The sequence below is a fragment of the Electrona antarctica genome, assembly GCF_951216825.1.
Source record: "Electrona antarctica genome assembly, chromosome: 10".
NCBI lineage: Eukaryota > Metazoa > Chordata > Actinopteri > Myctophiformes > Myctophidae > Electrona > Electrona antarctica.
In genome coordinates, this window is record NC_136791.1 from 46,677,958 (window position 1) to 46,698,272 (window position 20,315).

Here is a 20,315-nt window from a genome sequence, read left to right on the forward strand (position 1 = left end):
TAATTACTGGACCCTCGCCTGGTTCTGACAGACTGGTAGTGTGTGCAGGCTGGGTGGTGTGTGACAATCCAGTTGAAGTATTCCTTTGGTACGGCGACTGCGGCGGCGGGCCCGGGAGAACGCGACACCAGACAGTATCACGCTAAAAGGTTCACCAAGTTTATTACACAACAGGGAACATATATAGTGCTGGATCATAATGACGTGACAACAAGATATGAGACATAGAAACGTGACATGATAATGACTACTGCAGCAAGGCTGACCTTGCTGGCGCTGAGATGTCTCTCGTAGCCTATCCATAAAGTAGGCCACAGTTCAGGCAGTACACAATCCATATCAAGTACACTGTATCTCAAGTTCAAGTACATAGACTTGGATGTACATGGGCAACTCATGATTATAACACCATCTTCGATTTAATTTCCTGTACCTGTGGCATAGGTGCTCGCCCCTTTAGGAAACCAGAGGTAGGTTTTGATGTTTAAGTGAATGGGGTGGGGGGGCAGGGAGACTAGGAGGCAATTACGCCCACTGTTGTTGTAGTAGGGGACCATTTGTGTGGGATGGCATATCTTGGCAACTTACAAATATAATTGGTTTACAACCTCCAGTGAAACTCCCACACCTTTGCTAGACAAACGGTAACAGGGACCAAGTTTTATAGTTCATAGTTCAATATGACAAATATATATATATTAAAAAAATAGACAGTATATCAAGTTTAGAAAGCATTACAAGGCAGTAAAATGTGATTTGATATGTTCGTAGGATTTTGGGAGCAGACAGCTCTCAAGGGAACATGTCATGATATGACATTGATATTTAAACTTAGCTAGCTACATGGGAAGACAATACGGCAATACATTTGATTGATGCATTTATATGGGTTGAATATGAAAGATTTAAGAGCAGGGTTTGATGTGTCTTGAAAAGCTTGGCATTTAGCAACATGTTGCTTGTCTGTCCTGAATGCACTACAAACTGTCTTTTTTGAGTGCACATATGCTTTATCCCTTTCTTTAGCTATTAATTATTAAAAACGTTGCCGTTATCAGCAGTCAAACAATAAATACTTCTTGGGTTGGGTCTCATGACCAGCATGGATACGTTTCTGGGTCATTGCTGAAAAGGTGTCGCCCTGCTGTGCAACAGTCTGTTGCACTTAGTTTCAACTAGCATTCCAGGAAGTCCTTGATACTGGAAACTGGAGCGCTTTCTATTCATACCAGATGCAAAACCATGTTGACCACATGACAGTTGGATAAACAAATACACAAGAGACAGTCCACACTTTGTCAGTCTGTCAGATATCCCTATCTATACTGTAGTCAGTGTTGTGTCTTCAGGTTGGGATGACAATGGCTGTCTCTGCATGCCTTGAAGCAGCTCCAAACACCGTCCCAGAATACATCTCTCTTCTTCTCTGATTGATCTGACCACATCCAGCTGTTCTCTGATCGGTACAGCACACCGCTTGTAGAGATGGGAAATCTACATGCGCACACAAATATAATTGAGGCTCACTCAAACATTCTTATGTTAAAAAGCCTTATTGGATGGGATGGGCAGAGGTTTGTGTGTGTGGATAAACGGGTAAACGTACCTTATCTAATACGGTGTGTGTGTCCAGCAGTAAGTGTTGACACAGAGTCCAGGCGGTCTGGATGCACCACTGCTCTCTCTCCTCAGTCAATGGTTGACCAAGTAACACAGACTTCCACTGGGGACTTCACAGATGCACACAGAAACAGACTTATAAAGACTAATTTTGATTGATTGATTAGTTTATTATCAGTTTGCAAATAGTACAGTGGTATGATTTTACAGTGATGCTAAAAAGATAACACTTAAAGGAGAATTCCATACTAGAAGTCTTTATTACCTTTATTTGTAGTTGTTACGTCCCCACCAAAGAGGTCCTGGTGTTATTTTGTGCAAAAGTGCAATATTGGCTTTTTCCAATAATTTAAGCCCTCAATGGGGGTTAGGTTTTTGTGCTAATTCGCTTATTTCCATCAAAATAAGTAGTAAAGTGTGCCGCTTGGGATACTATTGATGGAAATAAGCGAATTAGCACAACACCCCATAGCCCCATTCAATTCAATGCAATTCATTGAGGGCTTATGGTAGGGGAAATAGCCAATAATGCGCTTTTGCACAAAATAACACCTGGACCTCTTTGGTGGGGACGTAACAACTACAAATAAAGTTAAGAAAGCCTTCTAGTATGGAATTCTCCTTTAAATCCCTATATGGGCTTGTTTCCATCGTGGTCCTGCCCAGTGCCCTGCACAGTGAAATCAATACAATATCCAGAAGATGGAAAATAAATAGAACGCTGACTGATAAGCACATCTAGAGAGGTTCACTTTTTACAGAATGAGCAGGTAAATATGGCCCTTAAAAACTAAATATAACCATATAATGTATGCGAGCGAAATTATCTTACTATAGTGTCTGAGGCAGTGCCAAAATTCTGAGAGCCGTCATCAACCTCCAACTGGGACCTTCACTGGACACCGTTAGGTTACTGATAGAAAAAGAGAAGGGGAAAAGTTTGCGCCATTCCATGGGATCATTGAATCTATGTCAAATGCAACCCTGTGTTCTTCTGTAGGTGGCATTAACCCATTTTGACCCAGGAACGATTCTACAAAATGAGTTTTCTGAAAAACCTATGTTTTTATATGTCAGTGGTGCTCAATATTTCATGTCAAGGACCCCCAGAATTATATGTATTTGGCCGCCGACCCCCATCTGAAAATATGTTGTTGCAGGGACCCCCCCAGAAGCAAAGATTTGAGTTAAAAACTTGCTCTGTAACAATATATATTCAAAGATTTCAGGCACATTTTCACGATTTTTCAAAAATAGCAGACCTACAAGCTCGTAGCGTGCCACTCGGTGGCGCGCTATGAGCTTGTAGATCTGCTATTTTTCAATAGCTAAAGCATAACATAATGCTAACACCAAAAGGGGTTCCCACCCAAAATGGGTTAAGACAGTGTTAACAGTAAACAACAGAAATGATGCAGTCAACCAAAGCCAAATGTGTTTTGTTTGGTGTGTAAAGTTCTACGTACTGTAGGCTCTAGTGTAGAAAGCTGATCTTACTGTATGAAGTTGTTCTCTTGCAGGAACTTCATCTTCTGCTCCAAACTTCTGTCACCTCTTACAACCTCACAGAGAACCCCTGGAGAACCAAATAGGAAGGCCTTTTATGTATTACAACCTCACAGAGAACCCCTGGAGAACCAAATAGGAAGGCCTTTTATGTATTACAACCTCACAGAGAACCCCTGGAGAACCAAATAGGAAGGCTTTTTATGTATTACAACCTCACAGAGAACCCCTGGAGAACCAAATAGGAAGGCTTTTTATGTATTTACAACCTCACAGAGAACCCCTGGAGAACCAAATAGGAAGGCTTTTTATGTCACCTCTTACAACCTCACAGAGAACCCCTGGAGAACCAAATAGGAAGGCTTTTTATGTCACCTCTTACAACCTCACAGAGAACCCCTTGAGAACCAAATAGGAAGGCTTTTTATGTCACCTCTTACAACCTCACAGAGAACCCCTGGAGAACCAAATAGGAAGGCTTTTTATGTCACCTCTTACAACCTCACAGAGAACCCCTGGAGAACCAAATAGGAAGGCTTTTTTATGTATTTTTACAGTAGATTTAACTTTCTTAACCTTTTACTAGTAGCATTGTGTGACAATAAACAGCAACCAGTTAAATTCCTTGCATGAAAACACACTCTGTAATACAATTAACATTCAAGATTCTGACATACAGTCTTTGGACACACCCTTTGAACAAAAACAATCGACAGACTTGGTTCATAATTGCCCAGCCTCGAGTCCAAAACAACATAATAGGCTATAGGCTTTAGGCTTTAGTCAGACTCAAATTCCCTGTCATGCAACGGCTTCAAAGTGTTTGACAACATTGCAGGTGGATTGTCCCCATGCCACAATGGATTTGTTGACTGACTGCAGCCATGTCACCTGTGTCCACATAGACGACACTGTGAGGATTGCCGGAGGCGACAAAGCCATACTCCAGCAACAGGCGCTGGTTGTCATGGGAGCCATAGTTGATGAAGGCCTGTTGGTAGCGCTGCACCCCGACAGCACTGCTGATCTCATAACATCCTGATGCGTGATTGAAACCTGCTGACACCTGGACAAATACACCCACAGAACATATAATACATATATAATACAGTATACACTAGAGAACTGCGGATGAGCTTTTTTGTCACCCTAATCCGCCCGTACATATTAATGATCCGCCCGTTATCCGACCGCATTAATTAATTAATCCAATTTATATATCCGCAACCACCCGAAATCCGCTGCAGGGATAGCCATAGCCAATCTACAAGCTCACAACGCGTCGCTGGCTCGCTGCGACGCGTTGTGAGCTTGTAGATCGGCTATTTATAAGTTGTGTCACTCACCACTGCCGACAGTTCACCAAAGTTACGGTTGTATATTCCCATTTCCATGGCAACAAGGCTGCCGTCCGTTCAGTCAGTCACGTTCGCACATCGCAACGAACGTCTTTTCATGTGGCATATATCCAGCCCTCGCTCCCATGCAGTCCCATGGCACCGAGTCCCACGCCAAACTTATATTCTTCCCTTCTGTTTCAGTTAGTTGTAAGTTTCTTTCATACTCTCAGCTGCCTGTTAGCCTAGCAGCTAGCAGCCCACTCGTTGTTGTGGTCCTTCTTAGCCAATATAGGCGTCTAATTTGTGCCTGATGGAAAATATTAAAATACTACTAACGCACGCATGCTGAGATTTTGTGCCTTTTAAAAAACATATTATAAGACTATAGATAGATATCATTAATTTATTTCCGTTTTAAAAGTTATAAAGCCTATAGATAGATGGCTGCCATTCATTTATTATTTCCAGCATTATTTCACCCGCGGTTTATCCGATATTAATTTATAATATATTGAATTGACCCTAATCCACCCTAAACTGCGGTTCACCCGCGGCAACCGCGGCTAAATCCGCCACCCGCTGGTCTCTAGTATACACAAATCCTTGCTTTCACTCGCTACAAGTTACATCTGCATCAGCTGGTAGAAACAATGTAATTGTCACCAGCGTCAGTTATTATTAACAACTAATAGGTTTGTGTACACTACAGTGATATTATGAACCTGTATGTCAGGCCGGTGGTTGAGCAGGTCCAGGAAGGGAGCCAGAGCATAAACATCCTCTCCAGACAGGAAGGGGCTGGGTGGGTGGGACATGAAGACAGAGCGCGTGTTGACGCTGCACCATGCCCACCTAATGAGAGAGAGAGACACAGGCTCAACACATCTAGTCTTCACTCACACGGTCACAACAGATTGTTGTATAGCTGATGCATGAGACTTGTTTACTGATCTGTAAGCTCTCAATTCATTTCCAATGGGAGTCACATGGTTTGACACAACATTTTTGTTGTATGAGGGGGAGGGGGGCAGTCGAAACACAGCCGAAAGCCGTACAACAAAAATGTTGTGTCAAACCGTGTGACTTCCATTGGAAATGCATTGGGGCGGCCATGACACTTACCCTTTGTTTACATCTAGCATCCAACCATGTTGTATGCTAGATGCGAAGGTGTGAGTGAGGCCCTAGTCATTACTTCAGTGATTCTCAAGAACGTACACATGATGCACTGCATAGAGAAAAAGATGTGTGGAGGACTTGGGAATAACTCCAGTTGGATACAGGTTGTACATGGTCGTATCACTGTGGAATCTGGATATAATACTATTCTGTGTGGATGTGAGACAGTGTACACTGACTAGCGCCAAGAGGCGGCAAGATGCCGCCTAGAGCAGGCGTCTCTTCCGGGTTTTTAAACAGCTAGTGGATGGAAATGACGCTCACATGTGGCTGCCACTTGACGTGTCGGCAAAGCACTTTCGTTTTTTTTGCCGACACGTCAAGTAGCAGCCGCGCACCAGCCGAGAACCCTGAGAAGCCTGCTATAGGCAGCATCTTGATGCTATACGGTTTGGGCACACTGAGTGTGTTCAGTTCTTTTTTTCCTATAATTTTTATCCCACGATTTTGTAACCCATTTTTCACCCTGTTTTCCTGGGCTCTACACACCCTCCGCCAACCTAGTCCCCATATATGGGGGACATGGGGAGAGCAACGGACTTGAACTCATGCTTCCTTCATGCCCGAGTGTCCAAGTTGCTCCTTTACACCTGACAGGGGGAGTTTCCCTGGTTGGGTGTAGCGCGTGGAAGGAACACGTTATTCCAACCAGTTCCTTTCCCCTCCATCAGGCGCCCCGGCTGGCCAGGGGGAGGCAGTTTAGAGACCAGGATTACTGCATGTTTTTTGTGAGGGTACCTACCCTAGGGGACACGGGGAGAACATGCAAACTCCACACAGAAAGGCCTTTTCGCCAACCCCGCCTCGGGTATGGGCACTGATGACGCGGAGGAGGAAACACGCCGCCAGCACCCACAGTGTCCCGAGCGGGAATCGAACCTTCTAGCTGTGAGGCGACAGCACTACCAACTGTGCCACCGTGCCCCGAGTGTGTTCAGTTCTCTTCTCACCTCAAAGCTTCATACGTTAACACCTCCCCTGCAGGTTTGCTCAGGATTGGCTGTAGGGACCTGTATTAGCCAATCGGAACATAATAGAGATTAGAATTAACTGACGCAGGACAAGTTTTGAATTTGATGCACTCATTGTACACAGAAACTTACCATCTAGTTTGATTAATTGATAGGGAGTTTGAGTAATAATTATTGATAGGCCAGGATGACTTTTATACTACATTCATTCCATTTATTGTTTTGGCCGAAAGCTATCAGAAACAATGTAATGTTTTCACCCTGGCATCCCTATTTTTGGCATGTCTTTTGTCGGTTTCAGCAATTTTTTGTGTATCCTACTAAACTAATACGTTATGACATCCTATCATAAATATTCATCGGCTCATGGTAAAAATCACAATAATACACCCAAGCAGGTTGTGCTATACTGTGATAATGGCAATGGAATGCTAATCTATGGCACTTGGCTTTCTACCAGTGCTGATGTGTCACAGTGTAGGAGCCGATCTACAATAGGCCATCACATCATGTACTGTATGTGCCATGTCTAACATCCCTGTTAGTGTGCTTTGTCACCCTCTACAGACATGGAAGAGGGGACATAAAAACCTGGCCATCAGAGGGCGTATAAGGGAATGTGCTACATTCTCCTCTTTTAAATACAATCTGAACAAAATGGTTGCTTGAAAACCAAAGCTGCAACCATTCATGATTATTTTAGGTGTATTTATTTTTTATGCTGTGTTCCCTATGCAATGTTATGTAAATGTATTCCACTGTTTGCCTGTCTGTTTTCCGTTTTCCGTTTCTTGTGAGGACTGTGGATGAAAATTAGCAACTGTGCTATATCCGGTGTATTTACGTCCATGTCACATCCATTAATATGCATTGTCCTGTCCAAATAAACAAATAAAGTAAAAAAAAAAGGGCCAGGTGTAGTTGATTGGAGGTTCACAGCTTTTTCGTCTGGTTTTTGTTGCTCCTATACCTCCTTCTATTCTAATTTACAGTTTCTATGCTAAAAGTCTTTTTATTTTGTTTTCAACTTCAAAAACCCTTTTGAGTTCAACTTTAACTTTTCTTCTGGACATTCCTCATTTCCCTTTTTTGGTCATGTTTGCTGTACAAAGCCAGTCAGTGGAAAAAGGTACTCTCAATCAACCACCACAAGGACAAAAGGTCTCTCTACACACAGCATAGCACTCCCTCTTGTGTATTCAACTGTTTAACTGGCTTTGCTTGACCCGACCCACCTGAAAAAATCCTGGTTTGAAGAATGAATTTCCAACACCGCCTCCCTCTGCTCCATAGCTTGTTTCCTCACACTGGTCGGCAGCAGAGCCACGACGTCATCGGGGAAATAAGCAGGGCATGTGTACGTGGTGGGCAGGACGCTGATGTACGGGAGCCAGTCGGAATGATCTCCTCTGTGTCGCTCACACACGAGGAAGACACAGAGAGATAACAGCGGAGAGAGACGGGGCTTCCAGCTGTGAATGAAAAGGCAGCATGTTTGTCGATGTATGCATGTTTGTCTACAGCAGTGGTTCCCAAACTTTTTCGTGTCAAGGACCCCCAAATCAACATTTATTAGGCCACGGACCCCCCATTTGAAAACATGCCAGTGACCCCGATAAGGGAGGACTTTTACGGCTCTAGCAGTGATTCCGAAACATATTAATTTCAAGGACCCCCAGTTTCACACGCATTATGCTACGGACCCCTGATTTAATTGCATTTCTATCTCTGGTACCCCATTTATATTGTAAAACCACTGTTAATTTAACTCTGAGAGTTACCCTAACGGGTCCATTTGGTTCCATTTGTACACTCTCAGAGTTACAGACCCATAAGGGTCAATTTGGTTCCTAACTATCTCTAATTGAGCTAGGTACCCCCTGGAACTCCCTCAAGTACCCCTAGGGGTCCCCGGACCCCACTTTGGGAACCACTGGTCTACAGGCTTCTTTGAGATTCATTATCTTTCCTCAAAGAGTAGCCGACAATAGGTGGGGAAGGTATTAAAGAGTAAGAGCGTGATCACATTTCTAGCAGTTCTGAATGTGTGGTTACAAGAAGGCATCACTGTTTGTGGGAGTTTCTACCTCTTGATGTAGTGTCCAAGGTAGCTCTTCAGAACAGTTGAGGTTGTGAGGAGGCATGACAGTGGAAGAGCGATTAACATCTTGCCGGGCTGACGGAAGGAGAGACAGTGATGTTTTTCAAGATACTCAAAGTTGTTTAGATTCATTCTTTCAAATGACTACATTTTATTCATCGCTCAAACTATTTTTTTCCACAAGATGGTCAAACCCTTCCCCAAACAATCAACCGTGATTATTTTAGTTTTCAGTATTCATGAAAGGATAGAATATGTGCGATGAACAGCATGCAACAATGTGCCGTCTTAAAATTGTACAACTTCAATACCCTATTATCTTAATTTGGTCAGAATGTATTGAGAGGATAGCCCCTTGAGATGCAGCATCTCATTTTAGAGGGGGTCCTATACACATAAGTAAAACATTACATACAATACAAATACTTTTTGTATACAAATACACATATGTAAAAAAAATACATACTAATACACAAGGCACAGTTAGCTTGCTCACCATCTCCCATCCACACCCCCAGCCCTCAACTCATTTTAAACAAAAAGTAATGGAGAAAACAGTACTATGACCTGTATCAAAGTTAGAAATAAACGTAAATCATGCTTTACTCAATAGCACAATGAATGTTCAGTCAATTTACCTTTATTGTCTTCTGGGCCTGCATCCCTCTGCCAGTATCTGGAAAGATGAACAGATCAGATCAGTGCACACAAAATAAGATGGCTCTAACATCCCTCTGTGCAGTGGTGGAAAGTAATTAAGTACTTTTACTTAGGTACTGTACTTAAGTACAATTTTGAGGTATTTGTACTTTACTTGAGTATTTCCAATTTCCAATACTTTTACTTCTACTCCACTACATCTCAGAGCAAAATTTGTACTTTTACTCCACTACAATTATTTGAAAACTTAAGTTACTAGTTACTTTGGAGATTTTAATTTTGATTAGAAAACATACATTAACCACTTCAACCCTATACATTTCGACCATTTGAAAATAGCCGATCTATAGCCGAAAATAGCCGAGCTTGTAGATCTGCTATTTTCAATAGATTTTGTACACATTTTAAACTTGTGAAATGTTTGTACTTTTACTCAAGTACATTTTCAATTCCCACCTTTTACTTGTAACGAAGTAGTTCTAAATTGCAGTATTGTACTTTTTCCACCACTGCCTCTGTGTAACACCCATTTTAGGTTTCTAAACCATGTGTAATGTCTATGAAAAAAAAGACATTGGTCAACACACACACGCACACGCACACACACACACACACACACACACACACACACACACACACACACACACACACACACTTTGAAAGAGGATGTTCACTAGAGAATAGCAGAAATCTACCAGAGAAGTAGCTTGGCTGCAGCAGAGTTGAGGTGAATCCACGCTGGTGGAGAAACTTCATTAAAGAAACATACTGGGGTTGATGGCACAAGGAGACTGGAAAGGGAGAGAAAGAATGGTATATATAAGGACGAAGGGAAGTTTGCAATAAAGGATAATAATAATAATAATCTTTATTGTCCCTGAAGTGATTTCTCTTCACAGTCTGTTAAAAAAACAATACATAACCATATAGCACAAAACAACATAACTCATCATGACACAACACCCCCTTTTGGTGTTTTAAATATAATTATAATTTAGCTATTGAAAAATAGCAGATCTACAAGCTCATAGCGCGCCACCGAGTGGCGCGCTAAGAGCTTGTAGATCTGCTATTTTTGAAAAATCGTAAAAATGTGGCGCAAATCTTTGAATAAACAGCGAACGTTTTTAACTCAAATCTTTTCTTCTGGGGGGTTCCTGGAACAACATATTTTCAGATGGGGTTCGGCGGCCAATTACATATATTTTTGGGGGTCCTTGACATGAAACTGTTTGAGAACCACTGACATAGAAACATGGGTTTTTCAGAAAACTGTCAGGATTTAGAAGACATTTGTAGAATCAGGTCAAAATGGGTTAAGGAATTACCTAGTAGAAAAAAGAAGAAAAAATAAACACTACCTGACTGGACGGAGCACTTTTTCTTCCTTCGCCTCTTCCTCGTGGCTCGTCCAGTACGACAGCCACACTTCTTCATAACGTTCTGTGTGTTAATCAGTGATATTGATCAAGTGAATCAATCATGTGTTTACAGTATATCTTCAGGAAGAAAGTCCAAGTCAAGACATAAAGTACAAACCCATTTAGGACTAGCCCCGATTCTAAAAAAACGCCTACTAAATCCAGAACTAAGTTTTCGGGGGGAAAAATCTAATATTAATTGAAAAATCACACCCGTGTGAACTGAGTGGTGTAAGGTCTTATATAGACTGATCAGCTGTGGTCTGACGTAATGTCTGACGTAATGAAATCACACCCGTGTGAACTGGGTGACCATAGCAACCATGCTCATTTTTTGAGCACAGACAGACAGACAAACTAACAAAGCCAGTCGTAGGAGTGGTTTACACCACTCAAAAATTACAATAATGTTATGCTGCTAATATACTGTACATAACAAGAACCCCAAAAGGGGTCCCCGTCCTGAATGGGTAAAACACCAAAAGGGGTTTTGGTGGTCTGACTTGCAAAATCAAGCACAGGATAAACTGGAACTGGAATTCAAAGACAACCAGTTAGCTACAGAAAGAAAAGAAAACTCACACCTTGAATTTGAAAAATCAGTGACATTAACCAGTAAGACACCCTAAAAGGCGAGGTCGCATGCAGTGCCATGCACTGGCCATATATGGAGCGTGTACAGGGTTTGATGAGGTCAGATCAACATATAGAATGTCAGAACAGGTCAGCTCCGTATATGGAGATCTAATGGTGGCAGCGGGGGCAGTGTCTTGACTCTTGAGTGTATAGGGTTTGATGAGGGCCCAGGTAGGGCCAGGACTTAATTTTCAGGCCTGTAGATTTTGCCGGTTGCCGGCAGTTTCTGATATATATCCATATACTAATATTGATGACATCACGGATCTCCATACTGTATATGGGCTTAATTACGACAGCAGGTCGCATTTACTATGATCCTTGATTTATTATCATCCCTGATGATGTCATAGTGATGTCACGAGACCTGGGCACAATATATGGGGGCTTTCCCCATGTATAGGGAGTTTGAGTGATACACTGACGGACAAAAAAACACACAATTCCATAGTTAACTGCGACCTTTGGTCGCAATAAATACAATTAGATGCTAAAAAGAGAACCTGAAAACTAATTAACACGTCATGTTAACCACTCAAGCTCTATGTTATATTTGCCCGATTTTAGGCTCACAATTGACAACACATCGCTATGTGATGCGTTGAGCTTGTAGATCTGCTATTTTCACAATTTTTAGAAGTATTCTACTTTACATGACATGCCTTAGCTAGGCGGTCTTAGGTTAGACAGCCTACAAAAGATGGTCTTTCTCTGTTTGGTTCATAAAGATAGCCTGATGAAACGTTGCAATTTTCCAATAAAGCCTTTTTAACTGCATTTGAAGACACTGCAGGAGTTTTTTTCCATTTTCAGTGGGTTGGACGGACCCTCGTTTGGTCTCCTATGCACCCCGTCGCCTTTAGGTGTGCAAGAGACTTGCTTTTTATTTTTTACAACATGCCAAAATAAATAAGGGATGCCGTGTTGAAAGTGGTAATAAGACATCGTCACTCGTCAGCCTCATAGATCTGTCACAATACTTAGAAGGTGACGGGAGGACGAGAAGACAGCAATGTCTACTAGTACTCGTGAACTCTCTGTATGTACTTACTGTTCAGAGACAGTTGTCATCTGCAGAAGGATCTGGTTGATACATCCGCATGAAAACATTTGGGCAATAAGGACTTCACAAAGACTCCCATGGAAAAGGCTACTGCTCGGCTGGTCACCGCAGGTGCAGAATACAGCTGGCCTGTGCAATATTGACAAAATCAAGTACTGTATACACTGTCGGTATAACAAGATTTATTTTACACCAATACACCATTCAATATATTGATACATTGACAACATTTTGAGTATAACTATTGGTGATTTCATGCAATATTAAATCTAGTCTGAGGGTGAACCGTGGCTGCATGGTATCTAACAATATGAGAAAATACCCTTAATATTATGAAGATACAGGTAAGGTCTCAAAGTCTGCTAGTGCTTTCTGACAGGTATTAACTATTAAGTATTATGTATTCTTCATTGCAAACTAAGCACACAAATCACGATATTTAGGATCAACAAAATCCCATTTATGTTTTTTCGCATTATCACAATGCTAATGTATCTAGCTCTATACCTCAGAGGCTCAGAGCATCCATCTATTTTACGCAATAATCTGTAACAGTACGTCTCGCTATCAAGATTAATCTAAAATTATTACATTATTAAGCTAAACGTTTTACTTTGTGGAAGCGGACAGCTCCTGGAATTACCCGGTAACTATTTAAGAAAGACTATCATAGCATATAAGGCTATATGTAAAAATCGATTCTGACATTGAGTGGCAGTGTTGATAAACAACAGCTGATTAGTTTGGTCATTCTAGCCTGCTCTAAACATAATCCATAACTCACTGGGGTATATTGTGCTAATGTCAACATAGAGTTTAATCATCAACATAATACATTATACTGTAACTAGTAATAGTATGTTTGTTACCTTTTTAGTCCTGTGCCCACTGCTTCATATCTCTGCTCTAGCCATGCATAGCCATCAGATAGCCATGTGGGTCATGTGTTTTTCCGGGTATGCGCAGCAGCCCCATTGCGCAGAGCGCGGAATTGTCCTTCTCTTCTGCCCGGAAAACATCAGATATATAAGCCCACAACGCGTCGCGGCCCGACGAGTTGTGGGCTTGTAGATCTGCTGTTTTCCGCGCGCGACGCCGACGTACGATCGTTGCTTTCGCTTTCACCCACCAGAGCAGAGCACCACTCACAGTCACAACACACCCGTCGAGGCAGCGGCCACAATAAGACGATCTATTCTAAAGTAAGGATTGGGAATTATAGTTTTCGATTGCATATTAATAGGCTGCATTATTTAACTAGACTTAAATAAACATAGGGATTGAATAAGCATGAACATTTTGAGACAAAGCTTTAGTAGCCGTAATAGCGCCGTTTGAAAGCTATCTTGCAAAGTTGCAGAACATGTACTTTTCAAGTGGCTATAACTATAGTATAGCCATATTATCGCTACGCTATATTATCTTTATTTCATCCAATTCAATGTAATTTGAAATTGTTTAATTGTAATCGTTTCAACCTGCAGATAGAAATGAGCCTTTTGGCCAAATCTGGCACATTTACATCATGAGATGATAATAAATTGAGGGGTAGTACTATAGTAGTTTGTCCACAGAATAAATTAATTGAAATGATCACTTACTTAACAGCACTGTGATTACTTTGTAGCATGGATCTAAAATACTGCTCAGTCAGGATTATTGTGTGACTTTCGTGTAAGATCTGTTGATGAGATGCCCGCCCTGGATAAGCATATTGTAATTTGTAAGCAACTTGCTGAGTCATGGTGAACTTACACACACTTTTGCACACAGAGGGGTGTGCATGGGAGACTGGTCCGTCTGAATGCTAGCTTGACCACACAGGTCATTCCTACCATAGGATTCCTACTTCCAATTGGATCTTTGTGTTAATTGAGCAGCACAGGGCCATCAACACTATACATTAACTTTATTTGTATTTGATTTTGATATGTAAACAAACATTCCCATTGGTAATGTCAGCAAGACTCAGCATGCAGTCCTCTCTCTGGGATCATTCATTTCTCCTCCTTCAACAGACTCCTCTCTCTGTTCGCTGCCATGTCTACCAGGGTTGCTGTGGTAACAGGCAGTAACAAGGGGATTGGTCTGGCCATAGTCAGAGCACTCTGTCAGCAGTTCCAGGGAGATGTGTATGTCACTGCCAGAGACAGGTATTATTTAATATAGGCACAATGATTCTGTAATCATCACATTCCACTGAGCACTGACACATTCTGAATACCCAAAAAGAGGACACTGAAGGTGGCCTTACACTAGCCGATTTCAATCTGAAATCTGATAGCACCACACACTACAGGATAATCGGAGCGGGGCAGAGAAAATATCAAACATTCTTGATATTCTTGATATCGGGCCGATCGCGCTTTGAGCGGTCGGGCACCCCCCGACCGCTAGCATCGGCTAGTGTAAGGCCACCTTTACTCTGCATATATAATTTAATTTAATCAAATATGAGGCTACATTGTGTCAAATAATTGATTTAGGCAGGGGCCTGATTTTTTCTTGACACTAGCACAAGTTTCACAAATCATGTTTCTGCTGAAATAAAACCCACTAATCTACAGTGCACATTTGTTTTCTTTATGAGAAATATGTTTCTGACAAAATGCAGACTGCAAATTGAGACTTGTTTTTGGTTTCCAGTGGGCGTGGCCAGGCAGCGGTGGAGTCTCTGGCCTCAGAGGGACACAAGTCTATGTTTCACCAGCTGGACATCGATGACCTGGACAGCATTACCACTGCAGCCACCTACTTCAGAGACAAATATGGAGGAGTGGACGTCCTGGTCAACAACGCTGGGATAGCATTTAAAGGTTGCATGATTGATCATCATTAACCCATTTTGGGTGGGAACCCCTTTTGGTGTTTCAAGCATTCTGTTATACTTTAGCTATTGAAAAATAGCAGATCTACAAGCTCATAGCGCGCCACCGAGTGGCGCGCTATGAACTTGTAGGTCTGCTATTTTTGAAAAATCGTTAAAATGTACCTCAAACCTTTCAGAAAATTTAAATTTCGACGTCAGGCCTGAATGGGTTAATAGCTTTCATAATGGCATTACGGTCCCAAATCTCATTCCCTGTCTTGTCTTGTTGCGTCGTGTCTTCTGTATCTGTAGAAGCATCCACTGATCCATTTGACGTGCAGGCCGAGGTGACTCTGAAGACCAACTTCTTTGCCACCAGGGACATGTTGACTCACTTCATGCCGCTCGTCAAACCCGGAGGTACGACGATACAACTGCAATGGCCAAAACATGACAACCGTGTTATTATGTATGTGTTTCTTTATTGGTACTATAGGAGCCAAAGAGTGCTTAGCCTATGGTTATGATTCACTTGGTTGGTGATGGGTGTGGGCACCGCATTGGCGCTTCACTATTGGTGGGAGCGTCTCTGTGGGTGGCCACCAGATAGGTGACAAATACAGGTATCTACCAGCTCACTCTAAGGACGCTTGAACTTGGAGGCAGGGTGAGCTGGGAGCGATACATTTTGTTGACCGCACTCGCACTTTATTGATATTTTGGTTCGTTCACATTTTGTTTGCTCACTGTTTGAATTGGCTTCTTTGCACATATTTATATATATTTATTGGAAATTGTATTGTGATATTTGGTGCACTGAATAACTATATAAACATTTTAAACTTATGAGCTCGTTTGGACATGAATCATTTTATCATTGTATGTGGCGCGTCATTAGTTTGTTTTTAGCTCCCAGGTTTAGCCTGCCGGCATGAGTAATTTATTGGGAATTATTATCAGCCACAACAGGTACTATGTTCCAAATCGCATACAGGTCAGTAAACAAAAGCATACAAAAAGAGTGTATGTTGTTACCCCTCTATAGGGGGGCATGCGTTAGTCTGACGTCCCGTTAGTCCGACATACGTGGCTGGTTAAGACTCACGCGTGGCTGGTTAAGACTCACACGTGGCTTCCACATGCAGTTAGGGGTAGGGTTAGTAATGTTCGTCTATTGGGACGTCGGACTAACGCTACGCACCCACCCCTCTAACCCCCCAAAGTTCCCGCTCCAAAAGAGCCACAACCCTGGCATCTTGCTGTACCATTAAAAATCACACCGTGTGAACTGAGTGGTGCAACTCCCCCCCCCCCCCTCTCTCTCTCTCTGTCTCTCATTAGCAGGCAGCAGTGCAGCACTATCTCTCTCTCTCTGTTTCTGGCACAACAGCGCCACTTTTGGTAGTCATTGGTGCTCATAGTCACATAGGTGGGTGGGTGAACACATGGGTGAACACGGACATTGCTGTTCCTTGCTCAAAAAAATAATCACTCCTGTGTGAAGTGAGCGGTGCAACTGTACCGTGTGGGGGGGGTCCCCTCAACCATTGGGACGACATGTGTGTTTATTTTTAATGCGTGCATTTGTATAGGTCGTGTGGTGAACGTCTCCAGCTTTGTGGGCTCTCGCACCCTGAACAAGTGTAGCCCCGCCCTCCAGGAGCGTCTCCGCAGTGAGGACCTGACGGAGGACGAGCTGGTGGGACTGATGCAGAGCTTTGTCCAGCTGACCAAGAAGGCCGAGCACAAGGCAGGGGGCTGGCCCGAAACCGCATACGGAGTGTCTAAGACCGGACTAACGGTATGATCTAACGGTTATTATAATTAGTGTAAAGGTGGGTGTGTACACGGAAACATACTCTGTTTTTAAGCCATTCAAATCGGGAAAGCATCTGTCTTTTTTTTTTGCGTTATTAAAAAATAGATGTATTCAAGCTCGCACCGCGTCTCTTCGTGCCGCGCTGCGAGCTTGTAAATCTGCTATTTGATTTTACATTTTAGAAAAATCTTGAAAGTGTGAGATCTACTGATTTTGAAGGCAAGGCATTCGTATAATTGGCCTCTGGTCTTAATGGCTTAATTTAACATTTAACTGAGTGTACAGATTGTAACCAATTGAATACATTTTTAGTGTAGAAATGTGTTCCCATATATCCATCAGGCTGGAATCCAGGCTAATATTGTGTATCATGCATTGACTATTTTCCAGTCAATGGATTTATTTTTGAGGGGCATTAGCCCTAGCCTGGTGAAACCACTCCCCCTGCTGGACAACATTTGCATTCTGCCAGCAGGGAGAGTCTGGGAACTCTCAGGCAGAGATGATGTACTCCGGTCCAATTCTGGCCGGAGCGATATGAGAGCGCTAGAGGCGGGATCAACACGAGACTTATGACATATTGAAGTGCTGCCACAGTGCAATGTAAACACAACCTAACAAGACTACAACTCGAAATGATTATGGAGATATCAAATTTGTCCCGCTGCTTCCGGGTTCATCGTTTCTGCTTGAGAGATCCCAGATGCAGGCAGGAGGAGGGAACTGGTGAACTCAATACTGCCGCAATCTGGCGGAGTCAGGTTACATTAGCCCCTCCTATGCCCAGTTTTTCTTGACAAAAGTGAGGACAGAAAAGTGAAGACGCAAATTGTGATTGACCAGAATGACATTTGTGATGATTTGATTGGCTGAGCACGGAATGTGATGTATATGATGTATGATAAGCGTGCCCCTCACTTCACAGTGTGATTTTTTGATTTCACATTGGTTCACATTTTCTCCAAAGTCATTCAAATTGACTGAACAATTCAAACTGGATGTTTGAATTGTGTTCTTTAAAATGCATTACAACAGAAAAACAAAGGCACCATAAATTGTTGAATTACCTATCAAGAAAGATTCAAGTCTCTTCAATTAGATTCCATACTGTACTGATATTAATGGAATTCAATGGCTTCCTTGAATATTGTCAAACATCATTATGCTTCAGAAATGTATGCTAAGCATGCCAGATTGGCTACGCATGCCAGATTGGCTACGCATGCCAGATTTTCAGCAAAGAAAATGGAAATCCTGAGAGGTTGCGAGACAAAAGACTAGTTTTGGCACCGGGTGGAAAAAATGGGTTACAAAATCATGGGATAAAAATGTAAGAGTAACAAACCATAGATGCCTGCTTACATTTTACAGGCTCTGTCAATGATCCTGGCCCGCCGGCTGTCTAAGGAGAGACCAGGTGACCAGGTAAGCCCTGAAATACAACAGCTTTAAATTAACTAACAAAATATTCTCTCGCTGCTCGTTGGGCTAATATTTATTTATAATTTTTTTGATATTACAGATACTTTTGAATGCCTGTTGTCCAGGATGGGTGAGAACAGACATGGCTGGTTCTAAAGCTCCCAAGTCACCAGACGAGGGCGCTGTAACTCCAGTCTACCTGTCCCTACTGGCCCCAGGAGCCACACAGCCCCAAGGGAAATTTGTCTCTGACAAAGAAGTACAGCCGTGGTGATAGGATAGGGATGAGTATGTGTCTGTAGTGTACATGTACATGTTTCGGGTGCAGTACTTAGTTTAGACAGTTTTTGGTTTAGACTAGTCATTGGTTAGACCAGTCATTAGTCCTACAACTCAAACCCTCACCCTAAACCTAACCTCCCACGGGGCAGCACACCTAAACCTAACCTTAACCCATGTCTAACCAATGACTAGTCTAAACTAAGTATGCACCCCCATGTTTCACCTTTAGCATTGGTGAACCAAATCATGCCACTGCCAGAGAATGAGTTTCACAACAAAATTGTATTCCTTAATTCAAATAAATAAAACACAATCTGGTAAAGTAAGGCAACTGCTGGAATCACAGTATAATACATAAAATATATGCAAATATTTTGTCTGCCTTCAGACTTTTACTGTCTTATGTTATGAAGATTCATACAATGGCAACCAAGTTCAATTGTATTCTCTGCTTGGCTTTACCTTTAAAAAAAATCACATCTTATATAGACTGATCAGCTGTGGTCTGACGTAACGTGTGACATAATGAAATCACACCCGTGTGAACTGGATGACCATAGCAACCATAATCATTTTTGAGTGGTGTAAACCACTCCTACAACTGGCTTTGTTAGTTTACGTGTCTGTCTGTCTGTCTGTCTGTCTGTCTGTGCTCAAAAAATGAGCATGGTTGATGCTGATTGGTTGATGCTGATTTCATTACGTCAGACATTACGTCAGACCACAGCTGATCAGGCTATATAATACCTTACACCACTCAGTTCACACAGGTGTGATTTTTTTGGTACGGACAGACACGTAAACGGACAGACACGTAAACTAACAAAGCCAGTTGTAGGAGTGGTTTACACCACTCAAAACAAAGCCAGTTGTAGGAGTGGTTTACACCACTCAACAAAGCCAGTTGTAGGAGTGGTTTACACCACTCAATAACAAAGCCAGTTGTAGGAGTGGTTTCAATAACAAAGCCAGTTGTAGGAGTGGTTTACACCACTCAAAAATCATTCTTTTTTTTTTGTGTGTGAAAATATTTGTATTAAATATGGAAAACTGCTAAAATAAATTAAAACCTTGATTAAACATTGGTTGATAAAAATACACGTTCAAGTTTTTTGAGCTGTGAATGTCATTCACCTTGTTAGATGTGTTCTCATTTTATACTAAGATGTAGGAATCTTACAGGGATGAATATAACTACATTTAATATTAGATTTCTGTGGAAGAGCAGTCATTGTTTCAATAATGTTTTGAATAATCAGGAGTTTGACATTTCCTAATACCACTGCTTTGGGCACATTCAAATCCATTTAGGCCTGATGTCGAAATAAATAAAAAGTCTTCTGAAAGAATATATTCAAAGATTTGTGCCACATTTTCACGATTTTTCAAAAATAATGCTTAGTTAATTATGTGCAATTGGGGAAACCTTTCATCTGTGACAGTTAACGCAAGCTACCTTTTGTGGTGATTGAATTATTCCTTAGAC

General features: G+C 42.0%; 2 protein-coding genes across 5 annotated transcripts; one reads left to right on the forward strand and one right to left on the reverse strand.

Moving 5' to 3' along the window:
* Nucleotides 1–14: 14 nt before the first annotated feature.
* setd4 (SET domain containing 4) lies at nucleotides 15–14,121 on the reverse strand. 3 transcript variants are annotated; one of them, XM_079512961.1, is made up of 14 exons: nucleotides 14,099–14,121; nucleotides 12,486–12,626; nucleotides 10,739–10,820; nucleotides 10,073–10,168; nucleotides 9,356–9,393; nucleotides 8,704–8,792; nucleotides 7,852–8,088; nucleotides 6,596–6,655; nucleotides 5,189–5,318; nucleotides 4,018–4,192; nucleotides 3,118–3,196; nucleotides 2,453–2,533; nucleotides 1,607–1,730; nucleotides 15–1,494 (listed from the first exon to the last, which is right to left on the reverse strand). In XM_079512961.1, exons 3-14 carry the CDS (start codon nucleotides 10,812–10,814, stop codon nucleotides 1,321–1,323), a joined length of 1,359 nt encoding a protein of 452 aa, XP_079369087.1. In that variant the 5' UTR covers nucleotides 10,815–10,820; nucleotides 12,486–12,626; nucleotides 14,099–14,121; the 3' UTR covers nucleotides 15–1,320. The 3 variants fall into 3 exon arrangements, with proteins under 3 accessions (XP_079369087.1, XP_079369086.1, XP_079369088.1); XM_079512960.1 differs by lacking the exon at nucleotides 14,099–14,121 and adding an exon at nucleotides 13,367–13,464; XM_079512962.1 differs by lacking the exon at nucleotides 14,099–14,121 and adding an exon at nucleotides 13,367–13,464 and having other exon boundaries at nucleotides 12,482–12,626.
* Nucleotides 13,617–19,925, forward strand: cbr1 (carbonyl reductase 1). Of its 2 annotated transcripts, XM_079512973.1 has the most exons (9): nucleotides 13,617–13,699; nucleotides 14,536–14,650; nucleotides 15,144–15,313; nucleotides 15,619–15,726; nucleotides 16,899–17,107; nucleotides 18,497–18,550; nucleotides 18,648–18,859; nucleotides 19,043–19,111; nucleotides 19,808–19,925. In XM_079512973.1, the coding sequence occupies exons 2-7, from the start codon at nucleotides 14,538–14,540 to the stop codon at nucleotides 18,819–18,821; spliced, it is 828 nt and encodes a 275-aa protein (XP_079369099.1). In that variant the 5' UTR covers nucleotides 13,617–13,699; nucleotides 14,536–14,537; the 3' UTR covers nucleotides 18,822–18,859; nucleotides 19,043–19,111; nucleotides 19,808–19,925. The 2 variants fall into 2 exon arrangements, with proteins under 2 accessions (XP_079369099.1, XP_079369098.1); XM_079512972.1 differs by lacking the exon at nucleotides 13,617–13,699 and having other exon boundaries at nucleotides 14,522–14,650.
* The last annotated feature ends 390 nt before the right edge of the window (nucleotides 19,926–20,315 follow it).